Source organism: Clinocottus analis, unplaced genomic scaffold (assembly GCF_023055335.1).
Source record: "Clinocottus analis isolate CAN_PGR_092001 unplaced genomic scaffold, fCliAna1.0.p SCAF_3, whole genome shotgun sequence".
In the NCBI taxonomy this organism is placed as follows: domain Eukaryota; kingdom Metazoa; phylum Chordata; class Actinopteri; order Perciformes; family Cottidae; genus Clinocottus; species Clinocottus analis.
This window is the reverse complement of record NW_027176042.1, coordinates 3408542-3430701: the sequence shown is the minus strand read 5'-3', so window position 1 is coordinate 3430701 and position 22160 is coordinate 3408542. Positions and strand designations below refer to the sequence as shown.

The following is a 22160-nucleotide window of genomic DNA, read 5'->3' as shown; positions in this document are numbered from 1 at the left end:
ACTGATGTACGTGGATCCCAGCAGAGATGAAGTGGGAAAATGAATACTGTGATCATTTCTTGACTCGTGGGGCCTTGGTAAAGCGTGTGATGCTGCTTGTGAGGATTTCAGCTCCGGGCTGCGTGGACTCTCTCCTGTGTGTGTCACTGTGTGTGTGTGTATGTGTCTATTTGATGTTGCTGCTGCCTTGTCTTTAACCCTCTGCTCTCTCCCTCCTCCTCCCTTGTAGTCGAGCTTACGGACGCCTCCTTGGCTTCGGCTTTCTCTCCTACTCCTCCTCCTCTCGCTCCTCTTCCTCCTACTACCATCGCTCCTACAACCATTAGTACCTCAACTTCTTCTGCCACTCCGACTTCTACAACTACTACTACTATTTCTACTACTACTGCTACTACTACTACTACTACTACTACTACTATTCCTTCTACCACCACTACAACCGAGGCGACCACTACCACGACTCCTGAGCTGGTCACCGTCAAGCGTACCGATCAGAATGTGTTGGGTACATGCTGTTGTCCCGCTGGGGTTTCTATTGTCTTTCTATTGTTTTTAGTCGACCATGAATGTCTTCATGGATATCAAAAGACAATTGTCTTCTCCCACCTGACCAAACAGGAGACCACATGAGGGCTGCATTCCGATAAGCTGTGCTGTACCTACCGTACAAAGAGTGGGGAATTACTTCAGAATATTGGGATGTAGCCAGCAACTATCCTCCTGGTCAGGAAGTGAGAATCCAAACTTTTCTTTATGATTCAATGGATGTTGATGAGTGTAAAGGTCTTGGAGAGAGTATCCTTCCACACTTTAGAGTGACGAGGGTTGTAATATTAGCAGAACTCAACTCTTTTTTTTGTCCACTCTAAACCAGAATTAAGCTTTGCAACTTCATTTTTCATGTACTGAAAAATCCTTTGGACTTTTCTCATGAGGGACTTTTCTGTCCATGAACATATACCATTTACTTCTGGTTTTGAGCAGACCATGATCTGGACTATCATTCTTATAGATAGACTCCCTTAGTGCCAGCACCATGCATAGGTCTGAATAGAGCCCTGTGCATGATTGTTGTAACTGTGCAATCTCTGTCCTTTGCCCGTGACCTTTAACCCTTTATCCTTGACCCCTCCCCCTTGTGTAGTGGTCCACGGGCGGAAGATCTGGAATCTGACGGTGGAGGCAAACAATAACTACGTTAACGTCAGCTGGAGACACAACTTCCCGCCCGGCACCAGCGAGTTTGTGCTAGAGTTCACACTGGACAGTAAGGAACCAGACCGAACCTCAGCTGAGCTAAAGCAAGAGCTAGCGCTAAACTTCTTTCTTTAATGCTAAAACAGCCAGAGCAGTGAGGTGATACAAAGTCAAAAGGAGCAGGACAAAACCGTGAACAATACTTCAAAGTTCAGGCAAAACAGATCTAAAATCTATCAAAGAGATGGAGACACTAGTGGTAACCTACTAGACTCTACAGTTTTCTTAGGTTGTACACTTGACAATCTCATTTCTCATGAAGCCGCACTATCAACATCTTTTTTATCAACATTGGGCCAAATGTCTGTGTTTAATGTAGATTTCTGGTTACAGTTATGGACCAGACTCTGCAGCTATAGTGCGTTATGAGCACCTTCCAGCCCTATGTGCATGTGGAAAGGCTTTGCCACGCACGTTAACCATGTCAACTTTACAAGAACACAATTTGCCAAATTTGCGTGATGTTTTGCCTGTTGTGGGGTTCCCTCCCAAAGTGGCAAATGAACCCAACCTGATGAATGCAGCTTTAAAAGAATCTCATATTTCACGCTCAGCAAGTAACAAAATCCAGTTTTTGACAAAGACTTGATTGTTAATCTTTTTCAATGCTGGGGATTACCGAAGTGACAGGATGTGGAAGACACCTTGATCCACAGCAGCACCCACTCACTCGCTTCAACTTTATTCACAGAAATCCCCTCTAGACGGAAACGTCATTATAGCCAAACTATGTTTCCCTCTTAAGTGAAATACAATCCTGTGAGCAGCACACTTTTGATGACGATTACAATAATGGAAAAAACAACTAAATAAGGATTCATGAGCTTTCTCATTAAATAATTGATGCCTTTTTCTTTTGTACAATCTTCAATTGCTGACTCAATGGCAGGTTTTTGTTACCTCAAAATACCTTGCTCTAGGGCTTTACTGAAACGCTTCCTTGTCTTATTCATGTCCAAAGCCGCCTCAGCGGAGATCTCTTTTAGGCAACCATTTGCTGACAAAACAAGCAACTAATGAGGCCGGAACATTCACTGGAAACACAGGGCAAAAAAGAAACCTGTTCACCTTTTTTCGAATGTCATCAGCCAACTGAATGGGCGTTACTGGTGGGCATTTACAGAATCTCACCATAGATAACCTTTGACTGCAGCAGCTTCTCTGTTCGCCTTGTTTTACTTTTCATTAAAATATGTGATGTTTGCACTTCAAAAATCTCGATCAGTAAAAAAGAAAATCAGAAGCCACGACAGACCACAGTCTGCGTCGTTGTCTTTCTCTCATGTGTCTGGAAATGTTGATCACCGTCATGTCACGACTACTTTCTCGTGCTCCATCACAATTCTTTCTCCACGCTGCCTGCTTCCAATGCTCCTGTGCTCTGTGAATGAGCTGCTCGGCTTGCTTTGTCCGAACCGCTGTTTGAATGTGTCACTTCTTTGGCCATCCCGCTTACATCATCACTTTATTTTGCTTCGGACGGGGTGTTGAGCGCTCTTTAAGTCTGCTTTTATAATTTAAAAAAAACACATCATCCCTCCATTTCTGGAATCCCAGGACTTGTTGAGATTGGATAGTCCAGCACTTATAGGCCCTCTGTCATTGCTCTCTACCAATTCAACAGTCTGCAATCTTTCATCAAGAATGGAAAGAAGGGAGGATGTATTTTTCATGTACTTAGGCAGCGGCTTTAATTCTTAATGATGTCTGAATGTGGATAGAAAAAGAAAGGAGGAGAGGGAGGGAGGAGAGGGGGAGGATGAGACTGATCTAATGGTGTCCACCCCTCTCACCCCTCCCCTGTTCTCCAAGGTCAAATCTGAAAGCTTTGACTCTAAGTGAAGAGTAGCAGGAGGCCTGTGACGCTCCCCCACCTCCCATCATCATCATCATCATCATCCCTTATCCTCCCCCTGACTCCCTGACTGTGATCCAGACGTCCCTGCATGTCTGCCAGAGGAAGGTATAGGATGATGCTTCGGTGGCATGAAACTGTAGACTTGAGAATTTTGGCAAACTTTGGCTCGGAGCTGTAATTTGTCCTTGTATATAGTTACATAGTTATATTCCAACTTTGATACTGAATTTAAAGTTAGATCAAACCAATTTAAGTCTTTTTGCACAATGAACTGGTAAAAATACTAGTACTTTATAGTCCATGTCCATGATGCATAATTTGCATTTCAGAAGATACAGTATGCTCAAAATAACTTTGAACTTTTTTTAAAATATATAATATAATATAATTTATTTATCATTTTATTTCAACTAAATAGAGAAGTGTGCTCAATCTGAAAGAAGCTTGATCACTGGCATTTTACATACTTCTAATTTCTCCTATTTTATTAAAACATTTGAAGTTTTCTCTGTTGAACACGTCCTCCACGTTTGGCTTCTTCTTAATGAATTCAGGATGAAGGACATTTCACATCCTAATCCATTGGTATGACAACACCACAGCTACCATCAATTAAACTGAAATGATGCTGCATTTGCTGCACGTATATTTCACATTGAAATCCTTCCAGCTGCTCAAAAGGCATAATCCTGTTCCTGGTGTGCTTTAAACATCTTAAACATCTGCAGACAGTGTTGAATGCTAAGCACCAATCAAAAGAGCAACAAAGTAGAGCCGAGAAGACTTCATTAGTGAATGAAAACAGTATTTGTGCTTAAAAAAGGAAGAGCGGTGACAGGACTCTGCTGCTGTACTGATGAAATTAGGGCTGTGTGAAATATACATAATTCTCAACTTTTCATCGCCCTTAATAGAGACTCTGACATTGCTCGAATACTGACTTTTATTATTTATTGTCCTTGTGTGAGGCAGTATCAGTATAACAAAACACAATTTTAACGCAAGGTCACAATGTAACAACGTAAAAGATTTAACAAGGGAGCAACGTAGCAACCTAATGCTGCGTTCACACCAAAAGCGTTGCGGATTATTTCGCGCGAGTAGATTACATACAAAGTCAATGCACAGATGAATGGTTGCGAAAAAGCATATTTTCCGCCGGGCGCCGCGAATGACGTGAACGACACGGCACGAGTGGCGCATGTCAAGCGAACGGGGCGTTGTGAAAAATGCTTTTCCGTTGAGAAAATTTGCAACGCTATTGGTGTGAACGCAGCATCACAATGTAAACATACAACACAATACATCAACACAACGTAATAATGTATTTCTGGTTATTATACCACCTGACTTCAGACGATGTCACCTTCAACAAATGGTCACTCAAAATACATGTGATTTGTTCTGCATGTCGTTCGTTGAACTCCGCCCCTTCAGAAACCGACAAAGCCCAGACATCTTCCTGGCGTCTGGGCTGCGATAAAAAGACATTTGAATATTTTTTGCTGTCACCTAAAACTGTGCAGATCACCATGTTGTACTAATGCTAAACCTCAGCCTGGGCCTCACTCATAGCGCTATATTTAAGGATGTAAAAAAGGACTGGCATGTCTTCTCTGCTGTCTGCATTAGCCGCTTTGCTTGGCTGAGCTTAGGGCTGGTCATAATAGCATGGCTTTGGAATGAGTTATGTTAGACGACATCAACCTTGACGAATGGTTGACAGCATGGTGCATGATGTCACCGCCTCGTGCTGCCCCCTCCTCTCACTGCAACCTCAGAGTCATGCCCATAGCTCGGCCATGTCATGACCGACATGTCTTTCCTCAGGAAAGATGCAGGTTGCCGTTTTGTTGTAATATTTTGGAGGCAAATGTGGGCCTGTAAATGATTGAGACCAACCAATGCTTTGCCACCTTCAACCCCCACGTTACCCCAGATGGTGAATTTAAATTCTTCCCGGTCTGAAGTTCACAGTGCAATTCAATTCAGTTTATTTTGTATAGCCCAAGATCAGAAATTACAAATTTACCTTGGAGGGCTTTACAATCTGTACACATACAACATACCTGACCCGGGACCTCACATCGGAACAGGAAAAAGTCCCTCAAAAATTTTTAAAAAAAACATTTCACTGGGAAAAAAGGAAGAAACCAGTGCAGTGGGTTTGCCTAAAGGAACACCTGCTCATTGGACACTTATTCCCTTCCCAGTTTGAGATTTTGAGTATGTGTCAGCTGCACTGAGCTTCGAAAAGTTGCACCTCGTACATAATGCCTAGACGTACTAAACCACACCACGGGTATGCTTCTGAACTGTAAAGAGGTGGATCTTACTTATGGGACGAGGCACTGCATTGTTATCAGTCTCAATTGACTTCAGCGACCCTGCTCTGACTCGGAGAAGCCAGTCTCCCAGCAAAGCATCGCGACGCCGTGACTCCTGCGAGTCAGTGCAGCCTTCACTGTGGAGCGAAGGCCGCACCCTCTGGAGCGTGATTGGCCCCTTTCTTGTGTCTTCAAGGCGACAAGTCGGTGAAAGTTGTACCGAAACAGCAGGCCCCCGTTACAGTGGCGGATCTGATCGCAGGCGCCAAGTACCAACTGAGGGTTTACTCCCATGAGCTCAACAGCGTCAGCAGCAAACCTTTCATCTTTAAGACCAATCCAGGTGAGGCGCCACCTGGCCAGGTGGAACCGGGGTTCCAGCCAGGTGGGCTACTTTGGGTGCAAGTCTGTCAGTATTTGTTTCTACTGTAACTCAGTCAAAGTTGGGTGAGTTACTATGGGTTTGTTTATTTTGCATGTTCTTCCAACGGTAAAGTGAGGATAAGACTTCTATATTTGGACGTCATCAACTTTGACTTGGTTGTCTTTATGAACCGTAGCTAATATAGGAGTGGAAGTAAAAGTTACATTTCTGTGGGATGGAACTTTGTGAATGATCAGACTTTCTCTTCTGACAGGTAAACGCTCATATTGTTCACAAATGTACCTCCAGGTTCCTCTTTGATTAGTTTGCATGGATATAACGAGTATATTAATAAGTTGTATTTACTTCAGTGTAGATCAGATCTTTATGATCTTGGGACATATACTCTGGTAAGTATGATGGACAATGGTATTTATTCTAATTCAGTGCTAATTCTGTAACATTTCAGCGGTATATTGTCTGGCATTATGATGTTCTTCAGGTTGTCTGGGAAGCAATAACTATTTTCACACCTCAAATTCACACATTGTGTAATGGGGAAGAAGACAAACACATCATTGTTATAGATCCTGGATATGTGTTTCGGGGCCGGTGATGAGATGTTGGTCCTGAGTTGTTGACTTCTGCCTCTGAGCTCTGCGATGACAACAGCTTGTCTGATGCGTTAGCTCTGATTGTGCTCCAGAAAAGCACTCACTGTGTCTACTCTTCTCTCTCTTCCTTTCTGTGTGTGTGTGTGTGTGTTCTGTGTGTGCCTCCAGCCTACATAGACCAGGTAGACATCGCCACTCAAGGCTGGTTCATCGGCCTGATGTGTGCCATCGCCCTCATCATCCTGATCCTCCTCATCGTCTGCTTCATCAAGAGGAGTCGCGGGGGCAAATACCCAGGTAAGGCCCCCGACCGAGGCTCCCACACCCACTAGAGGGCCAACATTAACCCCACAGAGCTTTCTGACAAAGGTTTATAAGATGGATTGAAGCAACATCAACACAGTAGCAAAGTGGATGAACTCGGTATTCGTCACATTGCACAGCTCCGGGGTGATTTCACTATATTAATAGGTGGTGTTGTGGTGATGAATATTAATACTGCATTTTAATTTTATTCTTCAGAAAACAGTTTTGACAGAAGTACATGAGTCACATAATCTGTGAGAAAATCTGTTTTTTTTGCTCATTTCCCCCCAAAAAACAACAAAATGATGGCCCTACTTTTGAAATATGTCATTTTACATGTTGTGAAGATATCTAGGTTTTAGTCTCTTGTTGTGAAGATATAAGTTTCCTACTTTGTTCGGCCCCTGTGATCCATGCAATCCAGGTGACCACTGAATGTATTTTGAAGTTGTTAAGTTCATGAACTGCTTTGAAACTAGATGTATTCATTATGAATGAAAACAACAGACCAATACTCAAAATGTCAGCACCGGATTCTAATCAGTTGGCAAAGAAAATGAAAAAGTCATGACAGAGCAAACAGCACAACAACAACACAACTGGCTGCTATTTACCAGGTCTAGACGCACTTACATGACAAACAGGATGTTTGTGTAACATTTGATCTAATACCACAGGCAATCTATTTATTATTCCCCAAAAAACAAACAAAAAAACTGTATTTTCCTTGTTTGGACAAATATTGAAATAGTCTGCAACATGGATGCTGATCTACAACATGTGATGGTTCAATGCTTTGGAACACAACAAGTTGTGTCAGTTGAGTCATGTTAATGTTTTGCAGTTTCTATAATGTCTAGGTGGTGGTTGCGTGACTGGTTTTGCAAAATATCTGGGTAGGTGCTGTAAAAGTGAAGAACTAACACCTAATAATGTCCAATAAGAGATCTCCCGTGCGCTGAGTGAAACGTGTTTGAAGCACTGACACCAAACACGCCAACCCGATGTTCTTTAACTGCTACTAAAACTCTTAAACAGTGCACTGTGTTCCTAACGTATACTACTGAATACATGAACGGCTGAGGCAGAAAACAATACAAAAGCAGTCACGTGGAAACACGTTTTCACTTTTTCAATCTTTAATGGCAGCAATTTGATTAAAGTTCATTCCTTTCTTGCGGCAACACTCCACATCTGTTTGCTTTCTAGCATCAGTTCTTATATGCAGCCTCGTTCCCACAAAAACATGCTCACATTAAACCAAACCGCATACTCAATTATGTTTGGAAGGAAATGTTTTTTCGCCTGAATTATTTTAGTTTTCAACATATAACACATATGTGTATTTGAGCCTATATTCACATCTTAATGACAAGTATGGACGTCACACAGGACTTTCACTTTGGAGGTCGCTGTTCAAGTCCTGTGTCAGCGGGAACCTTGCGATAAACGTTTAAAGTTTCATATTTACAGAACTATATCTTAAGTATCGTAACAAACTGACTTTTTAGTGAAACTATACTCTTTTACAAAACCTAACCAAGTAACTGAAACGCTAACCTTACAAAAAGTGAGTTAACAGTTAATAAAATGAAGGCTGAAGACAAAGACGTGGCAGTGAATTACCAGATGAGGACTAATAGAAGGAGTTTCTGTTCAGACTAACTCCAGGAACCCCTCAACATGTGGATGCTTTTGTTTTTTAAATCGAAGCACGACAGCAAAAGGCTGAACATGTCACTGTTTTATCTTCCTTAGTCCGTGACAAAAAAGATCTCGCCTTGGACCCAGTAGATCAGAAAGACCAGGACGGATCCTTCGATTACCAGTAAGTATATATCACAATGTATCACAACCTTCATTGTTGAATATCTTTGTTTGAACGCTAAACTTTAAAATGATTTGAAGTTCATTTACTTTTTAGTGATGGATCAGGTTGTATAACAGCAAAGTAGTATCGTCTCCTCTTTTATTCTGAATGAAGATCATAAGTGTTATAGCCAGACATTTCAGTTAAAGCAATAGGGTGCTGCAGGAATGAGTCCTAAAACACAGAAATGAAGGTTCCCTCGTCTCAAAGTCAATGTGTTTTTGAATGTGTTTTTGGTAAGATGCCTTAATAAGGTCTGTGGTTAACAGATGACATAAAATACATCAGTAAATAATTGTGCAGCTTTTATGCGTCCGAAAAAAGGCAGTAGCTAATAAGTGGCTAAAAAACATCCACTAAAAGACGTCAGCACACAGATTAAACTGCCTTTCCCGCGTTGTGTTTTATTTATAGCCTCACGGTGGCTTTTCACTTCTGCCGATTGCTTTCAGGCTTCAGAGACTGAAGATGCTAACTTTATGTCATCCCTGCAGCACTCTACAGTCATGTTTGGTCTTTACTGAACATGATGGGCCACATAGGTTCAATGACTTTAAAGGGCCAGTGTGTAACAAATTAGGGGGATCTATTGCTAGAAACGGAATTTAGTATTATTAAGTAGTTTATTAAACAGTTTGTGTTAGCTTAGCATGAGCTGTATGCATATGGAGCAGGTTCTCTTGAAGCTGGGCGCCATTTTATGACAGAAACAGATCAGACAAACTCAAACATTGGTCTAGACAGGGCCTCTAGTGTTTCCCCGTCTGTAGCTCAACAGGAGAAGTTTCAGTTGCTTGCAATCTGCAACCTCATCACTCAATGCCGCCAGGTCCTACACACCGGTCTTTGAAAACATGATATCTTTAAAACAGCAAGAACACAAAGACCTTCCACTCTGTCGGACTGCAGGAAAGTTTAGAGATTCTGTTGAAGAAACAAATCCTTGTTCTAAATATTCAAATCCATTCTGTCCGTTTTCAGCTCCTCGCAGTGGATAAGAGAACTTTCAAAAATACAGCAGTAAAAAAAATAATGAAGGCAAGACAAGGTGTGGGCCTGAGCCCGCTCCGACTACGTAGTGTCGTCAACCACGCAAACACACTTGAGCGGACACCGCTTGAAATCCAGATCAGATGAGACAATGCTTCAATTAGAAAGGAGTTTTAGGGCACATGTTTACCGGGGGGAGGGGCGAACCAGGTGGAGGGTGTTGAGCCTCTCTATGGAAATCTGTAGAGCGATGGCCATTAGCTAGCCAGCAGGACACAAACACAGCTCCTGTTCACTTGATGGGTATCAAATGAAGTACTCAGTCAGAGTATGCGTAGGATTTGTTTTTTAATGATACCTCGGCCAATATGGCTCCTTCCGATACTCCTGCAGACACATTTGAAAACACATCTCTTTTGAAGCTGCTGTTTTACACCCCGATGAAGCCCTCATAAAAGGCTCTGAGGACAACATGTTTCATATTGTATTGTGTCCCAAACCCACTAAAAGGAACAAATGTGGTTATCGTCACATCTTTCAATTGATGTATGACTAACCATGAAAGTGTCAGCACAGCTGGTAGCATTAATTAGCAGGCAGCATTAATTAGCAGGTAGCGTTCATGATACGTATTGCGTAATTGGCTGAAGTGAAGCAATAAAAAAGGGATCAGAGAGAAATATATAACCTCTTATTATTATCTAGCCAACAGTAACCAACATCTTGAATACCATTCCAAAGCAATGTTGCTGTCAACCTGCTGACCTTCTGGGGTTTAAAACTAGCTTTTAAAAAAACGACTGTTTGAATCGTGTTGAATAGCTGTCTCGCTCAAACAACTCGCCATGACAACACCTCCTTTATGGTCTTAAACATGTCTCTGATGTGGCAGAAAGCCTGTGTGTTGTACAGTTGTCTTCTCTGATACTTACTGATCATACGCAGGAGAGCGAGGATGTACTGTATGTTCTGTGCAGTGTGTGTTGGTAAGTGATGTGTCTTTTGCTCCCTCCAGGTCCTACTGATCTCTGTGGCTTCATTCCTCTTAATGAAGAATGAGTCCGTCTGTTCTCTGTCCGCCCACTTTGACTAAAAACATGTTGAATTTAACCTGCGTTCTAAACCCAAGCTGCACACGTCATGTTGTAACTCCGCTGTGTGAGAGTGGCACTAAAACCTTTATTATCACTGAACACACGCCTCCATAACAGCAAGCATCCTGTCTGTAATAGACTAGCCATGATCCATACAGAATCCAAATCACGAGGGAATGTCTTATCTTTGTGTAGCTCTGCTCTGGCGCGAAGAGTGTTTGCTAACAGAATGGACTTCCTGAATCTACCGTTGGAATTCAAAAGATAGCTGTGAATGAGACAAGAGGCGCGATCAGCATTTATTATCACCCGCTGTGCTTAATACCGTGTGATTCATTTTATCTCCAGTGTGTGAGATCCTGTTTAGCTCTATAATCAATAATGAGTCTACCGTTACTGTAATGCCCAACCCTTCTCTTACAGTCAAGGTCATCGCTTTGCTCTGATTCTGACCCCACCCTCCACTCCGCTCTCTGTGTGTGTTCCTTTCTGTGTGTGTGTGTGTGTGTGCATGCGAGGATTGACATGCATGTATCATGTGGAGCTTGTCCTCCTCCTCTCCTCTTTCTCTCTTTGCACCCCCTTCTCTCTCTCTCTCACTGTCTCCCCTGTGTCCTCACGTCTCGTCCCTCTCTCTCCTCCACGCTGAAATGGGTCGTCTGTCCCTGACAGGAACGAGAACGAAAACGAAAACGAGAACGAGAACAGGTACTTTGGTTTTCGGCACGGCATCTCTCTTGGCCTGTGCATGTCGGAGGAGCAGGTTTTTATTCCCTGAGCTGGGGAGAACGTGGGCTGGATAAGGTGGAGCTTATTTAAGGACACCAAACAGGACAATGAGCCTGATAAATGCATGACTGGCTCATTGGTCAGTCTGCAAACAGACTTTATTCAAGAGGAAAGCCGCATCAGTCCAACTGGCTTTTAAAGCACTGCTTGAACAATGTGACGTACAGGGTTTTAAGTAGCTGATACCACAGAGAGTAAATGGGAATAGCAGAGATGAACAAGATTCAGCTAAGTGCCAGACGTTGGTTCCTTTAAGGATGTCAAACTGTCAACCAAACTATTTCATCTTCAAGGCCAGGGCAGTATGTGAGTTTACTGCAGTCATACAATCTATTTTATTCAAATCCAATCCTTAGAGGAAAGAAAATTGGAGACAGATAGTTCCTTTTGAATTGATTCCCTGGTTCCAAACAGCAGATTGACTCCTATTCTCAGTGAATACGGGATGATGTGACACTTTCTCTAAAGTGAATGAACACAATAAAGACACTGAAACTCACATGTAAGGTGAAGGGCAGCCAGGATCGATGTGATGGAGTGGCTTCTCCTAAAACGAGTTAAAAACCTGGCAGCAGTGTCTTATATCAGCCAAGCTCGGATGTCTCATTAGGATAAAGTGCATCGCAACTGTCTGGATTCGCTTTTTTAATTCCGCAGATTTTTTCAAAATTGTTTTCGGAGAACAAAGCAGGAGCATCAAAAGACAATTTAAGTCTGGTTGACTGGGGACGAGTCAGCGGGAAGACAAACGCTTCGGTTTGGACAAAAGAAAAGAAGCAACATGTGGGATCACTGCCGCAGTTATTGGAACACAGCACTTCTTAGGTTTGTCTTGCATGAGGCTAACTTTGACTAGCCTGTGGAAGCCTTGGGGCAGGTGCTTAACACTTCAGACCCCAAACTGAGACATACAGGTACTCTATAAAAACACATTAATTACTAAATATCTTCCACGCGCCGGTGACTATTCTGCTTTTAAATTGGCATACTAAGCACATGAAAACGAGCATGATTATAATCCACAGTAGGCCGAGTTGAAGGGACATTTTCATTTCAGGTAGGATGTGTTATCATTAGAACAGAGCAGCTGCTGAGACTGTATTCATGTTCAGCACTAAATAGAAAAGGCCTGTGGTTAATCACAGTTGTGGTACATCCCTTGGCTTTAATAGAATCACATGGAAAGAGCACATTAGCAGCCCAACCGCAATTAAAACACACAGAACATGGCCCCCTGCAGCACAGTCCAAAGCTCCATTTATTCTTGTATTGTACGGCTCGAAGCTGCTCTAAATATGGGAGCGACATTACACAAGTCCATTCATCCTTATGGGCAGTGCCTGTGCATTTCTGTTTCTCCGCGTTGCATATGGATCAGTCAGTACAGAAGGAGCTTGTCTGGATCTTTAAAAGGCTCTTCATGGATCAGCTGTTCCAGCATCACGAGGGGATGTGATACCAGAAAGCAGCCAGAAAGAACAGTACGGCAGCCAAAAGCACTAACATGTTTTTCACCCTTCTAGAGGTTAATCGCATTGCAATTGCATTTTTTTCCTCCGCCGGCTGACATTTAAAATGCATCGGCCACCAGGTGCATGAGGTGGGAAATGGAGAGGAAAATCAATTGGGGTCTTAGTGAGGGCAGGGAGGCCGGATGATCTACGTTTGGCACGACTTGACACCCTTAAGGAAACTGGTTTAGGCAACAAACAACTGGAGAAACATTCAGAGGACAAAAGATTGAACAAACAAATATTGTGACCTTCGAAAAGACGGTAACACTTTCTTTGAAGAGCACATCCAGAAGGATTTATCAACGTGAATTTGTATTGCGTTAAAATCTGCTTATGCACTGTTTAACTATACGTATCGGGACTCATAAATATCCATAATGCTTTTTAACAATAATCATACCACTTATAAGGTCAAGTATCATGATACTTATATTATAGAAGAACATAGTTTGTTCTAAAATGCAATAACATTGTTATATATATATAACATTGTTAATAAAATGCATTGTAATGTTTTACAACTATTGGAATTATAATACATGATGATCAGTCAATAAGTGACCAACAGCTATGAATTATTATGAGTTGACCCTAACAACTCATTATAAAATACTTTGTGTTGTGTTGTAATTGTTTAAATCTTGACCTGTGATAACAGTGCTACAAGCAGATTATAACACACTATGAGTATGTTAATAATGCGCAATAGACATGGTATTCATAGAGAATGTTACTGAAAGTATATCAAAGGAAAAGCATCAGGAATGACGGACTATTTCTTCTCCTGTTGGCTTCATCTAGATTTGCATTCGATCTTATTTCTGAAGTTTTTCACTACTTTAGTGTGCAGAATGAAACATCATTAACTCTTTTTTTTCGAAAAACAGTTTTACTTGCATGAAAAACACATGAGATTTTATCCTGTAATTAAAGGATAAATCTAATTTATTACAACCTGGGTCTTCATTTACACAGTTGGCCATCAACATTGTAAAAATATATATAAATATGTATAAATTGCTGAGATCTGTGAATGCAGCGACATCGCTGTGAAGTCAGGAACACAAGCATCACGCCATCATGCGGGTTGTAAACAAACCTCCAGGTCAGCCACATTTACTCTGAACAAAAAGCAAGTGAGAATTTCCATCACATTTCGCAGATGCAACTCGCTGCAGTCGTGTACACACACTTTTCCTGTGTAATAAAGGGTCATCAGTGGCTTTTCAGACGAGCTCACTTTCAGTTTTACCTCCATATGAACGGTTTGGACAAACTGTTTGCTTGTTTACAACCCAACGCTGCCGCCAGACCAGAGCATCAACAGTGTAGGACTAGTACATCATCACGAGGCGTGGAATGGCCAGATGTGTAGTAACTAGATACTGGGCTGAGACAAACTGACTGACTGCTCGTGGTTCTTGCCCCATTACGTTTGTAGTCCTGAAGTCCCTGTGTTCCCACTTCTCAGCAACTGGTGACATCAGTGTTGTTACTAATGGGAACGATGGCCACTAAAATAACCCACGAAAACAAGGCCCAAGTTGTAACCAGCTGGAATTAGATGATACATATGCTATGCTGCCCTTTTCTCATACGGAGAAGAAATATTATTACCCCACGACAATGATTTTAATCAAAGCTCAAACATCTACTGTTTCATGCCAATAGGGTTGTGGTGATTTACATGTATTGAGGTACACCCTCAAAGATATATGACGATACATAAATGTTGTTGTTGTTATGTTGTCCTCATCTCCCTTTTCAGTATCTGTGTATTTCTGCATGTTTGGTTGTCCATCTGTGTCATGACTGTCTTTCTGTTCTACCCTCCCCACTTTATGTCTGTGTCCTCTGTCTCTTTTCGGGATTTATTTTCCTCATTGGTCCAAAAGTGCTCTTGAAAGGTACTGTATGAAAGGAGAAGAACCTTCTTAATCCTGCAAAAAGAAAACCTATTCTTTTATTGCTCGTTTGCAGTGCATTTGAATTGATTACTGTCTGTTGGAGCCATTCCACTTTGTTAACATCCTAATGAGTTTTATCTAACAAATGACAGCATTTATAAGCATGGTTAATCCAATATTGGATGTTATCGAACCCATACAATGCCTCAATACAAATCTGTAAAGTTCAACAGAAGTAAAAAAAAAAAAACACAGTCAGTTGACTTCCTGACTCTATAGTCATGTTAATCTGATGCTGCAGATTGGCCAGTTCTTTTTTACTGAGGAAGGTTATCTGAAACTCACTCCCATTCTCTAAATAAATTACCCGACCCTTTGCTCTTCTAGTAAAAAAAAATATCACCTAATCAGATAATTGAATCATTCAAACTCTGCCCTCTTTCATTCTGAAGACATCTTTAAGTCACTGAAATAAAAGGATCTCTCTTAAATCCCCCCCGTGGCTCACTGGAGCTGCTGGTGCAGTTCGGTCAACAGATGAAAGCAAGCTTTGGCAAATGTGACCGGGGCAGACGGTTAGAAAAAGACTCTGCCTCTTGGCCACATTTATTTAATTAGCTGTAAGAGATGAGATCTCTAAGCGCTTCAGTGGTCCTGGTGCATCGAGAGATGTCCCTCTGATCTGCTGCTGGCACTCTCCAAGCATATCGAAACTACAGAGCACACGGAGTCTGATGCATTGATCAGCTGTGAGGACATCCGCACCTGAATCAACAAGTTATTGGTCTTCTTTCCAAATACATACACCCTCGCTGTAGTCTGTAACTATTTGGAAAGTGACACTTTTTTTATTCGTTGGCTCGGTATGCAGCTTTTGTCATTTTTGTGACCTGGCTTCTTGACATTCAGCTCGAGCTGCTGAGAAAACAGAGACGTTCTTGACTCAACCCAGTCGCCAGAAAGAATGTCGGCATTGTACATTTCTGAAAACCATGGGATACGCACAATGTGGATGTTTCTGAAGCATAAATACGTTTCCTAGGACAATGCCACATGGTTATCTCTGTGAACCAAACTATTTGGTTATGGTTTCAAATAATATCACGGTTTTTGAGTATAAATATTCAACTACCGCCCCATGTGGACTTTATTAGATCACGTTACGTAACAAGCACAGACATAGTTTACTTTTGGTAACACACGAAAAACACTAACATTAGTCTTCTGGGTGAAAGTCCTGTGTTTGTTTGATCCATCCACCACCCGCCCCAACAGCCCTAAGTGGACATTCTAGTTTTTAGTTTTCCAGAAACGTACAGTGCCGACATGTTTTCTTTGGGACCGGGCTGCTTGACTAATTAATACCTAATTAATTTAATAATGACTCGCATTTAATCAATATAAACATGACTCGCATTTACCACTTCATGCTCAACTCCCACTCCCTTCATCTCTTACCCTTGTTCCATGTCAGCATATGTTCTAAGACTGCATCCATCGTTTCACTATCGCTGCTTCTCTTCCTGTCTCTCGCTCTACTCTGTAACATCATTTTTGTGAATCGATAGAAGGACTACTGGATTTTGGGTTTCCATAAGAGTGACATTTGGTGGATTTGAATTGTGTCAGATTGTGATTGCGCTGCATCTGCCGTGTATTCTTGATTATCAACATGTCTGGTTTTTAACATGTACCAAGTGATATCTGTGGTTCCCAAAGTGTTTCAGCATGGAGCATGACAATTCTGAGAAGCTACATTGTAGATTCTGTCATTGCAGAGGGAATCTGAATACATAATGTTTGATAACCTTGAAATGTGGAACACAGACCTGAGCAAAGAAGAGATATCAAACGGAAAAATGTCTCACCTTTGCATCCTTTGAGTGCACCTCCTGCTGTTATGCTGCTGGCTTGATCTGAGACAAAAAGCTAATGCTAGTCCGTAGCTCTTTCTCCCTGTGCATGATGTTCTCTGCCCCCGAAAATCAGAGTAAAGAGACATGCAGCCATGCTCTGAACTGAAATCAAGCACAGCTCCACCAATCAGGTGCGCTGGAGTTCTCCTGCTTCGATCTCAGAATACGACAACAATTTAGCATGTGTATGCAAATGTCTGATTTGAATTTTTGACAACAGTATTTATCTCTTTGAATCACCCCTGTCTCCTACCAAATACTCCATATGTACTTAAGTTTGTAATAATTCCACTGGTAGTATTTTCGTCCCAGTCCAGGAAGTGTGACGTTCTTACACTTCCCAGAAAGCCAGGTGATCACAGATAATTCAGGCGTATCCTGTACATCCCATGTGTAGTTAGCTTTAGGGATTCGAGCAATGAAAACAAACATGTTGACAGTAATTCTTTTCAGATTCATTCTGTGTTAACAGTGCATTGGCAGTGAATAGTTTGCAGATAGATTCAATCCTAATCCAGGCTATATTTTCCTCTAAAACCTATTTGTTTAAAAACAATTAGTTTCATATGAACGCCATTTTCAGGAGACAGGGTTGTTTTTAAAACACAGAGGCGAATACTGTATAGTGGTCTGCAAAATCGACTTATAACGTTCGATTAACAAGCATCTTTGGTAGAGAAAGCTAATGCAGCTGTCTTTTTAAAGGATAGGTTTGGATTCTCCAAAGTCTATCTTGATACAGTACTCACATGGTATACAAATGTTGACATAGTTGTAATCATGACTTCTGTCTGTTCGGGGCCCGATGCCGTTAACCTGAAGCACGGTTGCTGGAGAAGTACTGAAAGTAAACAAGTTGCCAGTGTTGAGGTGGTGTCCGCCTACAGTAAGCATGTTTTAGAATGCAAGCTGTCCTCAGAAGTGTACTATTCTACTACTTTTACCTTTACGTACATATGTAGTGTAACTTTGACAGCAATGTTCAGTAGTTTGGGAGGAACCTGAGCAGTTCTCAGCTGCTTCAACACTAGTGGCAAACTTCAACTTGCTAGCTTAGCTAGCTAACATTAGTGGGTTGCGGTGGGCAATAATAAATACATTTAATCAACAAACTGTGGGGTTATTGTGAAATATAACCAAATATAATTGTAACTAGGGAAACCTTATGACCACAAAGTAAACATTATTCTGTCAGTGTCACAAACAGAACACCTGTGTCCGCTAACAGTGTTAACTGATAGCTGTCAGCATGTTGCCATATTTGTTCAAGAACAGCTGACGGATACACACGTTGTTGTGTTCATAGAAGTCTGCAATAGTGTTGCCAAATTGGACTGACAGAAAGTAGCCCGATCAGGGCATCAGGAAATGAATCAGTCATTGCATGTGGAGTTGAGTTAACACCATTAATGAACCTGCACACAACCACCAGGAAACAATCATCCACTTCAGTTGGTTGAAGCCTCATATTAGCTTTGGCTGAACTTAAAAATACATCTTCTCATAGAACATATTTAGTCCCGTTGACTCACCGTGTAATTGCTTCAAGGCCGGTTTAGGAGCAATAATTGCAGAGATCTCTTCCAAATGACTTATAACATGTGAGTACTGTATTCATATTAACAAACCAATCCTTTAAGGAAAAAATGGAAAAGAAGTGACTTCAGTCACTAAGCGCGACTAAGAAAATATGGAATTAACATAATTTCTTTACCTGCAATCCACATAACCTTTCACTTCCCCCTTTTAACCCGCGCGATGGGGTCGGCAGGGTCCCAAAGTCCTGCCGACACTGAACCAGCATTCTACCCCCGTTTTAACCTTCAACTCTGCTCTCCATCCACCTTTGCAGCAGCGACGAGGACAACAAGCCCCTCCAGGGCAGCCAGACTTCGCTGGACGGCAACGTGAAGGAAAGCGACGACAGTCTGGTGGACTACGGCGAAGGCGGTGACGGCCAGTTCAACGAGGACGGCTCTTTCATCGGCCAGTACACCGTGAAGAAGGACAAGGACGAGACGGAGGGCAACGAGAGCTCCGAGGCCACCTCGCCCGTCAACGCCATCTACTCGCTGGCGTAGCTCTGTAGCGCCGGTGGCCCCCTCTGACCTGAGGGCGTTACGACAAACCACAGCACCACACACCCGACACAAACACACACCTACATGAATATATTACTATGTAAAACAGAGAGGGACGCAGCAGGGCCTATCTGGAGACTGGGTAGGCTTCTTTCTGCAGATAAAGTCATGGAAACACAGGAGTGGAAATAGACCACAAGCCTTTATTTTAGTTTCCAGCTTGAAGAAATTGGCCCATTGGAGGTGGCGTTTGGACAAAGAGGACAGTGCTCGTCTTCCTCGGCTCTCTGCCTGCCCTTACACAGACTTGGAGTGTGCCTTCGGGGCAGCTTTCAGCACTTGGAGGCATCAACAAGCGTTCTCTAGAGATTTTTCTTTGGTTCGTTTCTGCTCCAAACATTTCTAGTGTCCCCGCTCTCCGCCCCTCATACCTCTGTGTAGCGTCCTGGTAAAGTACACACACACAGACACACACACACAGACACACACACACACACACACACACACACACACACACACACTGGCCCGTCCTGTAACATATCAGCTTCTAACCATCAAACTCAACAGGATGCCGGCAGATATGTTTATCATATTGATATTTACGCAATGAAAGATTTTAGTTTTTCCACAGCTGGTAGACGAGTCATTGAATCTTAATGAGTGCTGTATTCAGTCCCGGCACACATTTTAGTGCCCTGCAAAACTATGCACTATCACCCCCTCCATAACATTCTGGGTTTAACCTGGTTAGTAAAAGTACACGTTTTGGGTTTCTTTTTTACCCCTCGCAGGCTAAATCACATGCTTTTATTCACTCTGCCTTGTACAATGTGCAGATGTTCAAAATGGCTGCCACAAGGAAGGCTATTTTCTGTCACAAGCACCGAGCTCTGCTACAGTATGTTATTAATGAAGACTATTATTTTGGAGCATGGTAGTAACTTAGTGCAAAAGAAATGGAAGGCAACAGACAGGAACGTTAGCATTGCTTAAAAAAACAACAGTAGACCACAACCTAGTGAATTCCTTAGTTAGCATGCAGGCTAATGCTGCATTCATGTCCAATAGGAACAACTGTTGGTTGACAGTGAAAATGTTAACAGATGTTTCTGTTTTTCTTTTGACTTTGGTTTATTAATTGTTCCACCAGTACTCTTGAAAGTACGTTTTATACCAAACTAGACATTGAAACTTTAATCCAACATGGTGATCACACAATGACGTATCATGACAGGAAGAAAGGGGTTTTAAAAATGAATATATATATACAATATATATATATATATATATATATATATATATATATATATATATATATATATATATATATATATATATATATATATATATATATATATACACACACACAACTTACCTGCATGTCTTTTCTCAATTGGCACTACAATTGTGGAAGTTCAGATTCCCAACCACAATTTTCCATATTTGTTTTTTGCTCCTGGAAGTTGAGATGTGTAATAATTTCAACTTGGAAATGTCTACATTCTCTCGAATGGGACACGAATGCAGCACGAGAGGCTCGGATCCTTCCGGTGTATTCAGACTACATCAATGCCTTGTGTTTTGCCCACAAATGTCTTTTCTTCTTTTTCAGCTCAAGTTATCAGGGCGCTTCTGTTAAAAAGGAAGGAGTTGCAAAAAGCTTCACTCTCATTGAAAACAGTTAAGAAAAGCTGCTAAAATGCTCTATGTCTATATAGAGACGTTAGCTGTCAGCTAGCTAACTAACATACCCACCAACCTCCAGTTCTGTCAGTCACTTCCCTCCATACCCTTTTCTGGTCATTATATGTTCATGAACTGGAGATATAAAGTCTCGGAATAGCCGAATGGTTTTGTGAGCGTCAGCATGAGCATATCTTTGGCTCACTTTGTTTAATTAATTTTTGTCCTTTCATGTTTGTGCATTGACTTAATTGCAATCACAACATTATCTTGGTGTGTAGTCTGAACCCACCTTTACAGAAGGATCTCCACCTCTGTCCCTCCCTCTAGGTTTTATAAATGCATTTCATTTGCTGATCATTACAGATGAAAAGAGACAGCGTTAGGGCCGCGTAGAACACTTGAATTAAATGACCAGATTTACAGCATGAAATATATACATTGAATTCACAGCCACCTTTGAAATGAAACGTATCAACCTATTTTTTTGCAGAGGAAAAAAGAAAACAGAACCTTTTAGGAACTGATGTAAGCTCAGTATTCCACTTGTCCTACAACCATATTTCTCATTGTTCTGTTAGCAGACGGATGGACTGACCATGTTTCTTTATTTTGTACTAGACGTTCACATTTGGTTCACAGCATCATTTTGGCACTCATACTGTAGTTACCTGCTACTCAACAGCACTATTAAACCCTCCACTGCTGAATCCGAAAGATCTTTACTGCAGTTAGCGACTGGAGTTCACATTGTATTTCAAATATTTATTTTATATTTCTATTTATTACATTATGTGAATAGTATTAATATTAGTCCTTAATTTAATTGTTATATACACATTTTTGACCAACTCATGTTGTTTATTCAAGCCAGAAATAAAAATGTCTCCAGAATCCGTCATTGTTCATCATGAAGAGGCATTAAACACAATATGTTCCAGATATTTGTGATATTTGTAGCAGCTGGCTTTTCCGCTGTAAACAAAACAACATACCTGTCATGTTTATCTGTCCATTGTACTGCTCTTCTCGTACTCATGTTGTATTACAGTTACTCTGTGTTGTTATTCAGATTTATGTAACATAACCTTTCCGCCTCACAGAAAATTAATATTGTTGCTTATTATTTATTTGACATATATTCTGTACATGTAGGTCCTGAAAAAAAATACTCTTATATTTGTAAATATTTCAAAGTTGATTCCCCCAGAAAAATGCTTTATCCGAGAAGGAGACAAAAAGTCACAATTCTGTATACACCAAGCGACATGTGACGGGTGCATCTTTAGTCTGTCGTGCACCTTTGTAATGTAGCTTTGACTAACATTTGCACTCTGAAAAAGTATCGAGAATCATCTTGTAACTCAATGTGGCCCTTTGCTTTGACATTGTGATACGTGGCACTAACTGTGGCAAGTCTATCAGTCACTCGTTTGATGATGGTTTGGATTCTGTATCGTGAAAGAGGAACAAGTTAGATGCTCTATGATGTAAATACAACGTAGGTGCTCCTGCAATATTCTGATTGTAGCATTGTCGCACACAGACTGCTAGTAGGCCTAAAAGAACATGCATTCATCAAGGTATTGA

At 41.4% G+C, this 22160-nt stretch overlaps 1 protein-coding gene across 25 annotated transcripts in view; it reads left to right on the top strand.

The window, feature by feature from the left end:
- nfasca (neurofascin homolog (chicken) a) overlaps positions 1-20149 on the top strand; it is a 118249-nt gene extending 98100 nt beyond the window's left edge. For 7 of the 25 annotated variants that reach the window (XM_068594926.1, XM_068594924.1, XM_068594923.1 and 4 more), the window contains 8 exons: positions 230-505; positions 1145-1267; positions 5639-5827; positions 6589-6717; positions 7587-7622; positions 8485-8554; positions 11353-11388; positions 18659-20149. In XM_068594926.1, the coding sequence (XP_068451027.1) occupies positions 230-505; positions 1145-1267; positions 5639-5827; positions 6589-6717; positions 7587-7622; positions 8485-8554; positions 11353-11388; positions 18659-18887 (1088 nt within the window). In that variant the 3' untranslated portion in view covers positions 18888-20149. Of the gene's footprint in view, positions 1-229; positions 506-1144; positions 1268-3069; positions 3099-5638; positions 5828-6588; positions 6718-7586; positions 7623-8484; positions 8555-10601; positions 11389-14878; positions 14889-18658 lie in introns of those variants that run through there. The other 18 variants (XM_068594946.1, XM_068594945.1, XM_068594944.1 and 15 more) reach the window with 14 other exon arrangements.
- Positions 20150-22160: the final 2011 nt, after the last annotated feature.